Source organism: Spea bombifrons, chromosome 1 (assembly GCF_027358695.1).
Source record: "Spea bombifrons isolate aSpeBom1 chromosome 1, aSpeBom1.2.pri, whole genome shotgun sequence".
Lineage (NCBI taxonomy): Eukaryota > Metazoa > Chordata > Amphibia > Anura > Pelobatidae > Spea > Spea bombifrons.
Window position 1 is genome coordinate 20,332,126 of NC_071087.1, and position 15,645 is coordinate 20,347,770.

A 15,645-nucleotide genomic window follows, 5' to 3' on the forward strand; every position below is an offset into this window, starting at 1 on the left:
CTGGGAACAGGGAAAACCCCGATTGATAAGTGCTTTTTTGGTTAATATCCGACCCCGATCCTTTGCAGCCATTTAAAAACAGACACAGACTATCATGAGAGTTATAGAAGATATGGCCAATGTTCCATACCACCAAACCGTGAATATTTCAGTCTAAAAAAATGGTACATAACCGATAATCTGAACCAACATTTTCAATGAACCAAAAAACATTGTTTTGGCTTCCAGAGTTAGCTTCGGTTTTTTAATACTATTTTACTCCCTAATAATACTAATAATAATAATAATAATAACGCCTGTTGAATAGTGCTGGGTAATGCAACGGTCAAGGCAAAAAGAAATTATTTAGTTACAGATCACACAGAATGTGAGCTAGTGAAATCAGAATTATTTGGTTTAGGTAATAGACAGTGCCTTGGGTTTATCAGCATGGGCGCTCCCACATAGGTTCCCTGTTTTGATAAGATATTCATACATAGGACTATTTAAATCTAAAGTGCCCAGAAATTTTTCCTTAGTGGTTCCAGGCAAAATAGGACTGTAATTCGACTTCTTATAAATGGTACTAGAACACTACAACATTATAGTTCAATTTGACCAATAACCATTTTTATAAAAAAAAATTACAAAAGCTTAAAAAATAGATCCGATTATAGATGTTCCCACTCATTATCAAATACAAAACCCATGAACTAGGCCACAGACACGAAAAGTCAAACATCCAACCATTTTGTATGGGAGTTTTTTTTTTTTCTTTAAACATTCCAGAATTCCATTAGTTTTTTCCTCGTGTTAAATAACGACCTAGAACATTGATGTGTAGATACAAAGATTATTCACAATTAAATAACTTTCATGGTGCTGCAACAAGTGCTGCTCTTGGGGTAGTCCTGACCAGACAATGCAGATTGTATATTGCAGATATATTGCAGATGTTCCCAGCCTTGATAAATATAGAATTTGCCTTTAGGTCAGGATTGATACTGAGAATTTACACTCTGGCCTTCTTGTGGGGAAGATCCTGTAGACTGAATTTGGGAATTTCTGCTGTAGGTGTGAAAGGAATCCTTTTCGTAGCCACCTTTTTCCCGATCGTTTCAACCTATTAAACACAAAAAAATAAAAATCCATTCCATTATCCCTCTGTGAATGTTGCATTCAAATCCCTCCCCGAAGTGGGAAGTTGTTAATACTTATTGTAGATGAGCCTTTAACATAATTTGTAACAATGCAATTCATCTACAAGACTCTTATCACAATCCTCAAGGTGATGTTTACAGGTTTGTTTAAATCTGCTTTGACTGCATCCATGTACAACAAAATAAAATTAATTTATAATATCACTACATGCGTAAAAATAAGGGATAATCTGCTAGGTTTTAATGTCTATTATAAAAGAGATGGAAGAAGTGACCAGTCTTAGGGCAGTAAGAGAACAGATGATCATCGTGATGTAAAACAGAACATTTAACCAAGACCTTTAGCGAGACTTATGACCTCATTACATAATGTCTGACTCCACACCCTCCGGTTTCCTGGAGAACAGCATGAATTCCTCAACTTTCCAGTAAAGTTTGTCTCAGCAGAGATCACTGCTTTAAAATGTTGTGTCATCCCTTCAGGGAAATGAGCATGAAGTTGGAACATTTGTATGAATAGAAAGTTTCATGATTATCATGCAGGGGTCTGCAGCATTGTGCTTGATATATTAATCAAGGCATTGAATGTTGTTGGATTACCATTTTACCAAAATGTTCAAAGAGGAAATAGAGTGTCTGTAGCATAGTCAGTGAAAACTTTGAGGCACCTGTGCTTACTTTCCAGAATGCGGACCATCTCAGGCCGTCACCACGAAGCATGTAGACTTTTGTTCATAGACTATGATGTATTATATTGGATACACAATATGCACATTCCTGGATGCGTTTAGTGCCGGATCTGTAACGTACCTGAAAGCCGATGTTCTGCAGCTCCCCATGAAGGTCATCTAGAACCCTCCTTCCATCAAATATAAAGGCTGGTTTGAGCATCATTCTGTGGATACGGTTGAAATCCAGTTCCTACAGAGGCAGGAGATAAAAACACATAAATACAAATTTACATACAACATGTACACAATATAGTATGGCAACACTATTTATGAGCCTTTGGCTGTCAGTAGAAAACACTAGATATTGTTCCTGACCTAGAGGGCTGAACATAACAGCTCTTCAGGAGAAGATCAGCGACACACACACTCCATTACAACCCAATGGGGGTCACTGACATAAGCTCTCTAGATGCAGCCATAACAAGGGTACCTTAAACATGTCCCACTCGGTGCAGATAACCATAGCATGAGCGCCTTCACACGCTTCATAGGGGTCTGTAGATATATGGACGAGATCAGCAACTAAACGGAAAGAAGATAAAGTTATAGAAGATTTGTCTCAATTTTGTCAAAAGGGTGCACCGATTTCCATTTCTAAAAAAGTAGACAGTAATGTTACTTATATTCGATCTACAAATACGATTGTTGGGGCTTCACCCTCAATGGGTGGTTTAAAATTGTTTTGGAGACCATATGTAAAATTTTCACATTTTAACTGCAGAAAAAGGGACAATTTAAAATGTTTATACAGAATCGTAAAGAGTTCCGCTGATGTGTAAGTAATTAAATTAAATTAATTTTACATTTAGTCAACAGCAGATTTTGCCACCCTGGTAGTATACAGAGCGTTAACAGACGGAGTTTGAAAGTTCTATTGAGCTTTAAACTTTAAGCAGTGAATAAATAGTTGGGTGTTTAATTGCCAACAAATGTCCAAAATGTTACAGTTTTTACAAGAACCACATGCTTATGAGATGCTCAATTAAACAGACAACTTGTACAGAAAAGATTGTCGATTGTTAAAGGGACACTCCAGCCATCATACGCACGTTCATGTCCCCAGCTAGCGATCGACTGCTTTAAGGAGTGAAGTTGTGTGTGGCACTAGATTGTCCCTAGATAAAGTTATCTAGCTCCATAGAAGTCAAAGATAATTTTTAAACGTCAGAACACAGTGAATAACTATTACAAAAAGCCAGGAGAGCCATCCAGCCAGCCGTAAGTAATCTTGTGCTCAAACAATGACTCCTAATAAGTAGGTATTTGTATTTGTATAACAATGGCCAGAATGCACGTGATTTTTACAGATCCCCTACCTCTGTCATCTTCAGACACCCCAGGCTGGGACAAATCCATTATAATCTGCTTCTTTGGTACCTTGGGGTCATAGATGTGTAGTTTTGCTCCTTCATCCATCAAGTATTTGCTTATGTAGATACTAGAAGACTCTCTGTAGAAAGAAGACACATTGAGGATAGAGCCAGTCTGGACTGAAACATTTTATACCTAGAAATAGCGAGATTGTCGGCCAAGTAAGAAAACGTCTTATTTTGACACATATGACTAAAAGTATATTAAGGAGACTGCATGCACAATGCTCTATAGCAAATTCTCCCCACCCTGAGACCATAGAAATGGACAAACATTTTGTTTAATCTTTCCAAGAAGGTGCCCTTAAACCTATACTAATGCATACTCATACTTTTCAGTAACACAATTTGTTTTTTTATCATTCTTGCACCAGACTGTTACAATGGCCTTGAAGAAATACACAATACAGGTGTACATGCAAACTAGCAGGCTGTACTAATATGATACATACAGGACACCGGACATAAAATGGATTAACATTGCATTAATACTCCAGCTGATGAGTATTTCTACTACGGCGACTCAAGCGGTTTGGTTATTACCGGGTGTCTCCAGTGTCTTTCTTAAACGCAAATCCAAGCAGGGCGATTTTCTTGTCTGCTACGGTATTGAAAAGGCAATCGATAATACGAGATGTAAACCTTCTTCTCTGATAGTCATTCATATCAATAACCTAAAATAATAAGAAATGTGTATGAACAAACAATACAATAAAGATCAAAGCTCCGTCCATAATAATAAGAAGAATAAGAATAAAGACAGCGTTTACCTGTTGCCAGTATCTTGCCACTTCATGCAAGTTTAAAACTTCACACAAATAAACCAGGTTCAAGACATCTTTCTGAAAGCAGCTTCCACCAAAACCTGAAAAACAAAAGCAGATTCCCTTTATATGGGGCACCTACATGATTAAATCGGGTAGAAGATCCCATCCATGGTAAGGTAGTAATAGCTACAGAAACACAAGGACACGCATGCTCAGAATTCTTTTTTTTTTTTATGTGTCATTGAAGCCAAGGAATTCTGCCGCCTCATCTTATAAAACCTATGCATCTGCTATGTAATCAGCGAGGTACACGGTTTTCATGCTTTTGTCGCAGATAAGATTCATTCTTTATGACAGATCAGTATGATCTGACAGTCCAATGTACAGAGTAACTGTGAACACATTTACCAACGCTGGCTTTTAGGAACTTGTTTCCAATCCTCTGGTCCATTCCAATAGCTCGGGCAACCTCCTCTACGTCGGCTCCAGTTGCTTCACACAGGGCACTGATAGAGTTAATACTGCTGATTCTCTGGGCAAGGAAAGCATTTGCTGCCTAAAAGTGCAACACAGCCACCGGAAATATCACTAATCATTTCTTAAGACACAGGACAAGTCTTAAAACACAGGGCAATTACACATTTTATGGGGGGAAAATAAATCACTACTTTGGATAAAAAATTTTGCTGGTATCAGATACACTTAGTTTGGAAGATGAAAGAGAGGGGTGGGGATATGATTGAAACATTATATGACGGGAATGAACAATACAAGATGAATGTGCATTTCAAAGGAGGGCAAACAGTAGTCTTAAACTAGGGTCTGAAGGCTTAAATGTAATGCAAGAAGTTTTACTTTACTATGAGGATGGTAGATATGTGGAACAGCCGCCCAGCAGAAATGGTAGCTGTCAATACAGTATGGGCATTTAAACATGCATCATGTAAGCGTATAGCTAAAGAAGGTCTTTACCCACTGTTCAATTCTATTTTTCCGTGAACTGCTCCAGTTAAGATTGCACATGTCATACATGGTGTACACCGCAGAGAGGGACAGGGACTTACCAGTTTTGAGAGCTCAGAAGACCAGGTGTTGGTTGTTATGATTTTTTCTGTGGGCACCCAGTGCTCATATACAGCACAGAGAGCCTTAACCGCTCTTTGACCTTCAGGGGTCTCGTCTCCGCCAATTAACACCCGGTCAGGATTTTTAAGATCCTTGATGGCCGTTCCCTCTGCCAGGAATTCTGGGTTAGAGAGCACCTAACAGAAGTAAAAATGACAAATTACATGAAGCACAAAACCCACAGGTAAATAATAGAAAATAACTGGAATTATGGTGGGGTCATTGTGTATATGAACACCGTATACAGTTTGCTTCACTGACTGTGAGGTGAAAAAAGGGCATAATTGTCCTTGAAAGGGACACTCCACCTATCATCTACATGTTAATGCACAAGATAGCTGCAACATCCCTTTACATTTTGCATTTTTGAAGAGTGCATATTAAAAGTAATCGCATTGTACTTTAAAATGTATTTTTCTATGGTCGGGGTGTCAGATCTTTGGCTTAATTAAAAATCACACAGAAGTCCCACAGAAAAAGCCAGGTGTCAATAAAGGCTGTAAATACTACCTGGAGGTTTAGGTCAGGTTTGGTGTTGGCATCAAATATCCGCCGGATGCTCTCTGCGGCTCGCACCGGCACCGTACTCTTTTCAGTCACGATTTTGTATCCGTTTGAATTCTGGACTATACGTCTGGCACAAGCTTCAATGTACTTCAGATCGGCGGCTCTGCCTTTCCCCATTCCATAAGTTTTTGTCGGCGTGTTAACCTGGAGGGGAGGGCAGAAAACAATTAGGAAAATAACGCTAGTTACATTATTAATGCTAGTTATATCCCCCTCCTAGGTTTAGGACTCACAGAAATAAAGACCAGGTCAGCTTCTTGGATCGCGCCATCAATGTCTGTGGAATAGAACAAGTTTTTTCCACGGCAAGACTCCACAACTTCTTTCAAACCCGGCTGGCAGAAAAGAATTATATATATTTAATATATTACACATACATATTTATATAAACATGAGCCTCTGGGAAATTATAACTCAATGTACAAGTATTTTGTATGCCTTATACATATTCCAGACATCTACATGCTTTTCATTATTATATAATGTGCACAACTATATACGATAGTCTGTTACAAAGGAGACAGTCTTAATAAAAGCACACCCCATCACCACTTTCAACAATCTTTTTTGTACAGGAAGTACAACATTAACCGTGCAGCTGCCACCTCATCACAGGAAGTGCCATAGAAGTGAACACTCGCCGCCTAGTGGCCATCTATGAAATGACAACATTTAAATCCCCAGACAAAGAGGTGCATTCAGAGAGTGTATAAAAATATGCACAATATATACACAAAATGCAATGGAAGAAATAATAAATATAATATTATTATTAATACGTCTTGGACTCAGGAGTGGTGTAAGAGGAAGAGTCTAGCAAAGTTTATTTCTCTCCCAACAAGTGCCCCCAACGCTAGCATGCAGGGTAAATGGCTGAATTTGTAGCTAATTAAACACTTTAATATAAAACTAGCCCTCAGTAAAAGCAGGGAGGGAAAAAATAAATAAAAGGTTGAAAGCTCAAGGTTCAGAATGTAGAGGCAAAGAGCAGTCACGGGGTGACCCTACGTACACACATCACAGAGCGGGCACCCGACTGCTTTTACGCAAGCGCTCTGTGTACACATGTCTCGTAAGATCAGAATAACGCTTTAAGTGTTTTTCTAAGCAACACATCTTTAACGGCCAAGCAACATTCCTGAAACGCTTAAGTGTTGCGAGCCACTAACAAGCATACCTGGGATACCATAAATAAGGCTACCATTTGGTGCTTTTGCTTGCAGTTATTATGGTTGATATCCCTGCTTGAATGTAGGTGACCGAATTAAGTGTATCTTTAAATAATGGCAAAGTCAAGGTCCCCACGAGGAATAGTATTAGAGCCATTTGGGCAACACATTTGGTAAGTACGGTACTACATAGAATCTCCAGAAAGGGCTAGTAAAGTTATAATATTTCGAGAGTCACCAGGTATGGTGATAAGTGATCGTGTAAAGCGGCCACGTCACTGGTTACAGTTTGTTTGGGATTAAAAATATACATTCATACAGTTAAGCAATATCCAGGATCTATACTCTCCTCAGTGGTCCTGATCCCACTGCCACGTATGCAAATTAAGGCTCCTAAACACCTCTCTCTCTCCTACTTTTAAGGGGTTACTTGGGCAAGTCTCCGACACACACACACTTTTTTTTTTTTCTTCTTCTTACGCGTGTAAAAGTCAAAGAGATTTAAAAAGCCAAGAATACCCCACCTAACACTGTCCCTGATCATTACCTCATATATAGGGAGTGTGTCCGAATTCCACGCGTTGATCCTCGCTTCATTTACATCGACCACGGTCACCTTGATGTCGGGGCACATGTGGGCGATCACACTGCACGTGGGACCCCCGACATAACCAGCGCCAATGCAGCAGATCTTCTTTATCTGGAACATGGTGAACTGCAGGACGGGGGATACACACGGTTACATCTAACAAGCCATTTGTTCAATGAATGCATAATATTACAAGATAGATAGAGATATATATTATACACACGCACACATTTTCCCAGACGTCAGAGAGCCTGTTCTTAGTAACTCCCATCACTCAGCCAGAGTGTAATAGCAGTTACAGCTAACAAGACCAATAATGTAATCCATTAACAGCACTGGGCTGCAGCTCGACACAGACGAGCAAGAGACGGTTCACAGAGACCTCAGCTGTACTTTGATCAAAATGCGTATATAAAATGGTTCTAGAAGATGCCTGATGCACCTGGAATAGAATTAGCTGAAATTACTCTCACAAAATCGTTTAGACGTAAAGTTTATAAGATAAGGCTTTCCTCCCAATCAGCCCCAAGAAAACCCTTTCAGGGAGATTTTAAGAAGCGGAGGATCAGTTGAGGCTGTTGAAAGAGATTACAAACGGTTCTCTCATACTGGATTTTTAGGAAAAGTAACAAATAAAGGCGACAGGCACATTAATCAAAGCACTTACTGTCAGACAGCTCTGGTACCGACTCGTGCAAGAGTTCCAGGGGGTCTAAAGAAAGCCCTGCATGCATGCGAGGGTGGCAGATATTTGGAACAGCCTCTCAGCAGAAGAAGCAGGGTATAGATAGATAGATAGATAGATAGATAGATATGCATGGGACAGGCATAATACTATCCCGAGTCCAGGATGAGACCATGGACTGCTTTATATCAGCAAAAATGGGCCAAACGGTTGTTATCTGGCACCAAATAATTTCTATGTGCTTAAAATGTATTTACGCCTTTCCTAATGGGGGTGCTGCTACAGAACACCATGATACACCCATACCCTGCAAACATTCTGAGCTACAAAGAAAGAGGGACCTCGCGGGAGGAAAGAGGGACCTCGCGGGAGGAAAGAGGGACCTCGCGGGAGGAAAGAGGGACCTCGCGGGAGGAAAGAGGGACCTCGCGGGAGGAAAGAGGGACCTCGCGGGAGGAAAGAGGGACCTCGCGGGAGGAAAGAGGGACCTCGCGGGAGGAAAGAGGGACCTCGCGGGAAGCAGTATCTTTCTTAAAAGTGGATAATTGGGAGTTATGGGATGCTTATAGAAAACCACAACATTCAATGTAGCCATGATTTCAAAGAAGTTCCTTACTGGAGATTTGTATTAACAAACTTGTGACAGGCATTCATGGAATCTGTAATCGCGCCAGTTTTAGAAAGGAGCATTAATTAAGATAGAGGTTTTATTCACAAATCACAGATACATGATAAACTTAATCTTAGCACAATATCTTTTCATTTTGGGAAAAAAGGCCACGTTGGCACTTCAAAAAGTCTGTCTCAGTGAGACGAGATTCACCATATCACTGCAGCGCACTGTTTAGTGAATTACTCCCTCTCAGAAGAGCTCTGGTTCTCGCAAAAAAAAAAAAAAAGACATCTTGTCTCCAAATAGCCTACCCAGAGAACACTGGGGTCCCAGGTAACACAAGGAGTCTTTGATTCACTTACTGCCAAGTTCTCAGAGGGAGTTTAGGACAGAAACCGCATATCGACACATTTCCTGCATTTTCTGAGAGCGAGCGGGGTAGGAGCTGGAGTCCCCAAACCTCGGCATGCCTGCGTGATATCACGCTCTGCGATGTGTTATGCCAAGCGCTTATCTGCGTTTCCCCCGCATGACGTCCAGAAACCTTGTGCGTTGGCCGGAGTCCCTGAAAATAAGCCACGGCCACAAAAACGCAGAACCGGCTCATACATCAGTGCTATACATCACCTATACTCACCGAGTAGACACGGCGCTATAACACGCACACTGTATAATATATATACACATACTATAATACCAGCGTGTATAATAGATATTTATACAGCCTTTTGTACAGACATTTGTGGCTATTGTATGTATGCCCTGCTACTGTTTCTTCTTTTAGAGACACAAATATTCAGTTATACAACAAACTTAAAACACAACTCCCCCCCCCCCATGTCGGATCACAGAGATTCAGGAGACCCCCACACTCTCCATCACTAAGACCCCTTTTCCTGGAACTCACATAAGTCATTAAGCAATAAAGTATGGAATCAATTAGAGAGGGGGAGGGGTGGAGATACAGGCAATGAATACCAAAATGCCCAGAGTGGGTTATTACACACAAAATAAAGGGCGAAAGTAAAGGGCGATCTGCCATGTAGCGATAGCTTAGATATTGCCCTATCTGTACCCCACAAGCACTATACCGACAGAACATCAGGATCCATGTCTGCAGAGAGCATCCACGATTCGAACCAGCGGGGAAATCCACTTACCCCCCGTGATTACCTCTTCAGCGCGCCTCACCAAGCAGCAAGCCCCACTCTGTGCTGCAAAGCCATATACCCGTTAGCACAGCCCCGAAACACCCACGGGGGAGGGGACACTGGGGATTGGCAGTGACACGAGTGGGTGTGCGTGCGAGGAAGCCGGTAAAAGGGGGAGAGTGAGTAAGAAGCGTGACGGGGTATACAGGGGCCCCTCGGTGCGGATGAATGAGAAGCGATCGGATGAGGTATATCCTCTTAATCCGGATGTAGACGGTGTCCGTGTTATCCCTCCCACTCATAACGTGAAGGGTGGGAGAGAGGACCGGGAGAGCAGGAAGTCTGGTTCTCTTGTGTGAGTGTGTGAGTGTGTGAGTGTGTGAGTGTGTGAGTGTGTGAGTGTGTGGATATGGGCTTTTAGTATGTGTGATGATGGGACTTTCCACGCGTGTCATCGGTGGGACCGAACTCATCAACACCGGTGCAGAGGTTTAAATCGGTCTAGAGTGTCACTGAAGTGTGTGCAGCCTCTTTTTTTGGCGGTCACTCCCTTGTTGCTCTCTCTAGACGCACAGGGTGTTAGTTTGTATCAGGGGACTTCACAGTAACTTATTAACATGATGTATTCTCTGTACTAATTACCCCCCTTTATCTTCTAAATCACTTGCTATAATACATGATGCCCCTCTTTAGTAGGGTGACGAGAAGCCCCCTTTTCAGGGTACAGTCCCTGGTTTAAGTCATGGGTCCCTAGTTAGTGTTTCCTGAAACCCTCCTAAATCTATATCTGTGTTCATGGGACAGTCGTGATTTTCGGGCATCATGGACCAGTTGGGAAGATCGTCTGATCTCTGACAGGTAGTCTTCTTCTGATGTATCGACCGGGACCGGATTGGGCCCATTGAGCATTGCCGCATCGTTAGTAAATGTTTCCATGGGCTCTGTATCGCTGGGCCTCTGGTTTGGGTATTTGGCCGGTGCCAGATGGCCGGTCCAGGGGTGGCGAGGGACCTTCGTGATTTGTCTGTGCTTTTACTATGCCTGATGAAAGGCCAGCTCAGCTCTTGTTGCAAAAGAAGCTCGCTGGGGTTGGCCCTTCATAAAACCCAGTGAATCTGGAGAGATGAAAGTCACTGATGTGGCTGATAACTGACACCTTCCATTGATAATTATGTGACAGTAATGGCTGTGTATACACTGACAGCATATGATAAGATATAAACGGGCGGCACTGAGCCCTGCGACTGCGTGACATATACATGAAATAGTCTCAATCATTCAAATCACAGATTAACCTTAAAATAAAACGTAATATGGGATGGCGCTGGAAGGTAAAACACACAGGTCAATGCGTTCAATCACTGATGGAAATTTACGTCTGAAGAAAAGACCTCAGAGGTTCTGGAAGCTTATGTCTCTCAACATCTAGGTAGTACACTTAATAAAAATACCGTCTTCAACCAAAGATTCCATGTTCCCTTCTTTAAGCTATTAATAGAAATTACTCTTTATTTTTTTAACGTATTTATTAATCTATAAGTAATTAGGAAGTAAGGGATGAGATATTTAGGAATCAGTCCTGGTGTGTGTTCAGCTCCTTTCCCAGTCGCCATCAGCCTTCAGATGTCCATAGGTCTGAGCATAATACGCTGGGTCGGTGTTGATGCGCAGCATCTTTGCACTCATAAGTCCAGCAATAGCCAGGGTTTTGCTCCAAAATTCCTCCTTTGGACTGTCTCCAAGGAAGGGCATGACGGGGTATGATATCTCCGCGCCCGCGTAGGAGTACGACACGTACAGACAGGTCATCAGAGCTGCCTGTAACTCCCGCTTGCTGACCAGGTTAGAGGAGATGACCTCTCTGCACACCAAGTAAAGGAAGATGACATTTGCTGGTGTCACGAATCGCTCCGTCTGCCATCGTACGAGGTAGAGGGCTCTATCCACATTAAGGATCCAGCGCACAGGGTCCTTGGGAGCAAGAGATGGAATCATGGGACACCTGCCGCAGATAAACCTACCAAACCAGGTGAGCAATTTGGTGGTAGCGGCCTGCTCCAGAACCCATTGAGATGGTAACTTGTTGGGATCAGGTGAGTTCTTCTGGCCGCTGCTGGTTGGTTCGCCTCCTCCTGGCTGCTTATTCAAGAACGGAGCCACAGACCGCTTCAAGGGCAGGTCTGATGTAACTGAAGAGCGCCTCTTCAGCGGTTTCCCCGTCTTCTTGATGTGAGAAGCCATATAGTATTTGACAGCAAGGAAAGTCTTCACCGTTATACGCTGAGATGCTGTGTCTGAGATGCACCAGTGAGCTTTGATAGTAACGGAGCCCTCTGAAGATTCTAAGCCATTGTTCTCCCTCATGATCATCTTTGTGATGTATGGAGACAAGACACCATGGGTACCTGTGACTGCAACTCCTATCACTCTTCTCAATCAATAAAGTTAACAAACAAAAAAGACAATGTAATGAAACCAAAAAATCTAAGCCACCCATGAATGCTTCTTCTGTAAACACCATAAAGCTGCTGTCCCACCTGCTCTGCTGACTTTAACACATTAATAACTAAATGCAGCATCAGAAACACAATTTCTAATCAAGCTGAATGCCCAAACCATTCCTTAAACAAGTAAAAGATTGCCTTGTTATATTTATTTTTTAGTATCCGCTATTCATCATCCCAATGTCAGAAGTCTCAGGATCGCACAATCATTTGAGATTTCCATTATGAATGAATATATCTCATCCTGAACTATAGTGATGCTCCATTTATGAAACCGAGTGCTGCTGATCGGTCAGGAACCAATCAGCAGCCTCAGCAAAGGGGAAAAAAAATAAAATAAATACATTTTAAAAAGTAAAAAAAAAAAAAAAAAAACTATCCAGCAGCAGCAATAACCCCCGTTAACCATCCCAGTGCCAGAAGTCTCACACGACTTGCTTTATGTTCTCAATGAGCATGATACTCCATTTGTGTAAAGAGTGCGCTTCTAATTGGTCAGAGATCAATCAGTTAAAAGATTGTCAGTTGATATATATATATATATATTAGTTAGCCGTCATGCAGAAGATTAGACCTTATGGTATAACCAAAGTCTCAGGATTTGGGTACAAAACCCCTCAGGTAACAAATGGGTTAACACAGAATTCAAAATCTTTAGGTATTTGGGAAGAATGTGGTTATTCTAAAAGCCGTGAAGCTGACAGATACACATTAAACATCTTTATTACATTCACAATCAATCAGGAATACGATTCACTTTTCCAATAAGGAGCAAATCTCATGCAGTTTACCCACCAGAGCCGAGAGAACTAGGTGGCTGTCCAAGGTGCCGTCACATTGGGAATGTCACATTATTTTTGATATATTACGTAATGTTCAGACCATGCCCCAAACCTGTCAGTTCATCAATACATCGGCTATTTCCGACAAGCTTGTAAGCCCTGTATTCAGCAATATACTCTTTGCTACAGAATCTCCGCCATGCATTTGCAAGGGGGGCACAATGAAAATGTAAAGGGACCTCTCAGCCATTATATACATTACACAGGAAGGCTTGAGTGACCATTTAACACGTCTGCTTATCTATAAAAAAATCATTCTATGTTCCAGGAAGTAGATGGCTTTTTATGTATTGAATAATTTTCACCATATAGTCAAAAAACAACAATAAACACATTGTATAAATATATATGAATGTTTATTGGATCAATAATAAAGAAACAAAACACCAATTTATAATGATTGTTTATTGAGTCAATAAAAAGTGCATAGTAGAAGCCCTTTACCCTTAATTCCTATATTGTAATCTGAATGGCACAATCAGAATTTGGCATGACCTAAGTCTTCAGTAACCCGTACAGTAACTGAAAACACAAAAAAGAACTAACACAATTTAGGCAACTATGCCCTAGCCAAGTAAACCATCTTGCAGGTGATTGCTAACCGAGCTCTAAGCAGTTTTTGCATCAGACCCCTTTTCTCTCAAATAAAATAGTCTTCAGTTGTAAACTTAAAGAATAAGTCTGGTTTCTACCATATTAATATATTCATTGTAAACTCTTGACTAGTCCTTCACTGTGCGTACACGCATTGATTAGATAAGCTAGTAAACAAAAAAAAAAGCCTTGATTGCAATTCCAAACAAATTTGATTGGAAAAAAATGATTGAATGTAAAAATTAAACTTTATTACTAAATGTTTCTAAAGGTACATTAATACCGACATGATGGTATTTTATAACTTGCACCCCTTGTACTTATTCTTCGTGACCCAAGCGGTCCTCCTTACAGGGCTGACAATGCGCAGCTTTTGTAATGAGCCGTTCCACGCTATGTGAAAAGGAAGTAACAGAAACTCACATCTGCCCTTTACTATTCCGTTATCACATAGGTCACGGATAACTTCCATACTTTTAAATATTGACAGTCAAGCTGGCCCTACTGTGGGCCACTGAGCCCGATCCGTTGGCCAGGCTGGTTCTGTGCGGTGATTGAACACAATGGGTGTCTTTTGTTGCTTTAAAAGAACACAAGAAAAAGATAAGGATTTAGAACGTCTTTGGTTGACACGTTAAGAATGGTTGCTCTCTGAAAGAGGAAAGTGTATGACATTTAAGGGAAGAGGGGGCCATCAATGCAGCAGACGGATATAGTGAGGATCTCTAGGAGGAACATGGAAGAAATTGACATTTTAGGTATCGTACAGGGAAAAAAAACATAAGTCCTATTCAGGTCTGGAATGGCTTTGAGCCCCACAGAGTACTTGAAGCAGAGAATACAATCCTGTAAAGGCTTGAGTCATACATTCAAAGGGAGTGTGTTTCACCTCCTTGACTTCACCAAACATTATGAAACCCCAACCCCAGTGTCCTTCTGCTGCAAGAAGGGCTTGGCTAGCCCTGTGTAATGTACAGTAATAATATAGTATCATGTATCACCCTGTGACGTATGCATCATACAGGGCCAACTCAGACCTTCTTATTAGAGAAGCCAGCAAGTGTTAGCCTTCACAATGAATTGGAAAGCGGGAGTAAACACCACAATTCTCCATTTAGCGAATAAACCCTATTATCGCTGCACTTCAAAATAGTCAAAAGGTAACAGAAAGTTGGTATACAGGAGCACATATGATTAAAGACTTTTTTGTTTTCTTGGGGGCAGTAGTGGCGTTGCATGTTTGTACAGACATTTAAACATCAACTGGATGAATACTTGCAAAAACATAATATTCAGGGATATAATTGTATGGGGAATAATTATTATTAATAAATAATTATGGGGAAACAGCTTCTTGATCAAAAGAGAGATCTGACTGCCATTCTGGGGTCAAGAAGGATTTTTTTCCCCCCTAGTTTGTGGAAAATTGGAAGGAGCCACAACTGGGGTTTTGCCTTCTTTTGGATCAACGGCAATTAACAGATATGGGAAAGGCTGAACTTGATGGACGCATGTCTTTTTTCAGCCTATGTAACTATGTAACCACAATCACAGTTTTCTAATGCTGTAATTCAGGGCACATGCATTGTAGGATCACAGTCCACAGTCCACGTAGAAGCTGGGAATATCAACAAAATGCATGCTTTTTTATCAAAATATTTGCCAACATTTATTGATATTAGAGATATAGATTATATATATATATCTATATCTATCTATATATCTATATATAGATATATATATATCTATATATCTATATATATATATATATATAGATTAGTTGTAACAGTTGGCCAGGC

General features: G+C 41.0%; 2 protein-coding genes across 2 annotated transcripts; both read right to left on the reverse strand.

The window, feature by feature from the left end:
• Positions 1-586: 586 nt before the first annotated feature.
• Positions 587-10,094, reverse strand: UGDH (UDP-glucose 6-dehydrogenase). The gene is made up of 12 exons (XM_053458373.1): positions 9,916-10,094; positions 7,416-7,583; positions 5,933-6,034; positions 5,643-5,843; positions 5,072-5,269; positions 4,416-4,563; positions 4,011-4,105; positions 3,784-3,914; positions 3,187-3,320; positions 2,301-2,392; positions 1,950-2,060; positions 587-1,102 (listed from the first exon to the last, which is right to left on the reverse strand). Exons 2-12 carry the CDS (start codon positions 7,575-7,577, stop codon positions 992-994), a joined length of 1,485 nt encoding a protein of 494 aa, XP_053314348.1. The 5' UTR covers positions 7,578-7,583; positions 9,916-10,094; the 3' UTR covers positions 587-991.
• A 1,373-nt stretch (positions 10,095-11,467) lies between these two features.
• Positions 11,468-12,270, reverse strand: LOC128477890 (cyclin-dependent kinase 5 activator 1-like). The gene has a single exon (XM_053458107.1). The coding sequence runs from the start codon at positions 12,268-12,270 to the stop codon at positions 11,497-11,499; it is 774 nt and encodes a 257-aa protein (XP_053314082.1). The 3' UTR covers positions 11,468-11,496.
• Positions 12,271-15,645: the final 3,375 nt, after the last annotated feature.